Here is a 1,381-nt window from a genome sequence, read left to right as displayed (position 1 = left end):
GAGATAATTGAGTAAAAGGGGGAAAAAAAAAATTTGAAAAAAAAAATTGCCTAAGAGGCGGAAAAAAATGTTGAATCCTCCGATTTCATTATTTCGACCAGCGCCTGGTCCCACCTCGCCGCGACACATATGTGAGGCAGCAGTGTGCTAGCGCCAGGTTCCATCCACCTGGCCGCGACACACATGTGAGGCAGCATGGTGAAATCAGTCGCTCGATAAAAAATAATGAAATTGAAGAAACTGGCATTTTTCTGTTCATTTGGCAATTTTTTTTTTCCAATTTTCGTTTTTTGACTAAACACCTTTAATCTTTAATTAAGGTCCATTTAAAAACACATTTCTATCTGGATTTTACAGAGAAATGTTGATTTAAGGCACAAAACAATGTAAATTTGCAGTTTTTAAGGACTCTCAAGCATTGGAAGCCCCCATACGTTGGCAGCCATTTTCTCACTAATTTTACCTCTGAAACCAGGCGACTCCCACCTCTTTCAATCGCAAATATCTCGACTTCTATTCCCGATAGATGAGAAATTTTTACACCGAAAGCAAGACAAGTGAACAAGATTTAAAATGATACCAATAACTCCACATGTCCCAAAATTGACGAGCGCCTGATTCCACCGCGTCATGAGACATGGTATGGTGGAGTCGTTCTTACACTAAGCAACTGATACTGATATGGGCACTGATCTCGGGTACTGCGACTGATCCTCACCTGATCCATATGGTCGTAGAACGTGTGGATACACTGCCGGGTCCCAGCATTCCAGATTTTGACTGTCTTGTCGGAGGAGCTGCAAGGGACAACAGGTAAAAAAAAAATGCTCAGGAGTTTTGTTTTTCTGGAACAAGTTTGGCGCTTTATAAAAGACAAAAAAACAAAACAAAGCAAGTCGTTGGGAGGGGGAAAATATAGTATACAGTTTTTGTATGAGGCAGTATCTTACACAAATTGGACATTAAAAAGTTAATATTTTATTATATTCTGTCAGGGGAGGGTGGGGGGGTTGTAAACTCATTTCAACATATGAACAAAAAAGTGTTGAAATTTTTCACAAGCTTTACAGAGAACCCACAAGCCAAGACGAAAAATGGAAAAGTACAGGAAACACTACGCAGGCAGTATTGCATACAGACGTAAGTCATTTATGGCGGCCTTTGAGATACGTCTGTATGCAATACTGCTCACGACTACTGGTTGCCTACAACCTTCAGAGACACAGAGACCAGCCTAGGTATGAATTATGTATTGTCGGGCAAACAAACATGAAACATATGCGAAAAATAAGTTTTAGTTTAGTAGAGGTTTTACGGCGCTCGCAACTGCATAAGGTCATATGAGCGCCAGAAGATTAGAGGTGTTACAAGAGAGTAACAA

General features: G+C 40.3%; 1 protein-coding gene across 1 annotated transcript in view; it reads right to left on the bottom strand.

The window, feature by feature from the left end:
* Positions 1–718: 718 nt before the first annotated feature.
* The window catches only part of LOC101857003 (WD repeat-containing protein 61), a gene marked incomplete at its 3' end in the record, with an annotated part of 12,415 nt that continues 11,752 nt past the window's right edge, over positions 719–1,381 (bottom strand). Inside the window, 1 exon segment of the mRNA XM_013091011.2 lies at positions 719–797. Within this exon segment, the coding sequence (XP_012946465.1) occupies positions 719–797 (79 nt within the window).

This window comes from Aplysia californica, unplaced genomic scaffold (genome assembly GCF_000002075.1).
Source record: "Aplysia californica isolate F4 #8 unplaced genomic scaffold, AplCal3.0 scaffold01832, whole genome shotgun sequence".
Classification (NCBI taxonomy): Eukaryota; Metazoa; Mollusca; class Gastropoda; order Aplysiida; family Aplysiidae; genus Aplysia; species Aplysia californica.
This window is presented reverse-complemented; position numbering and strand designations above follow the sequence as displayed.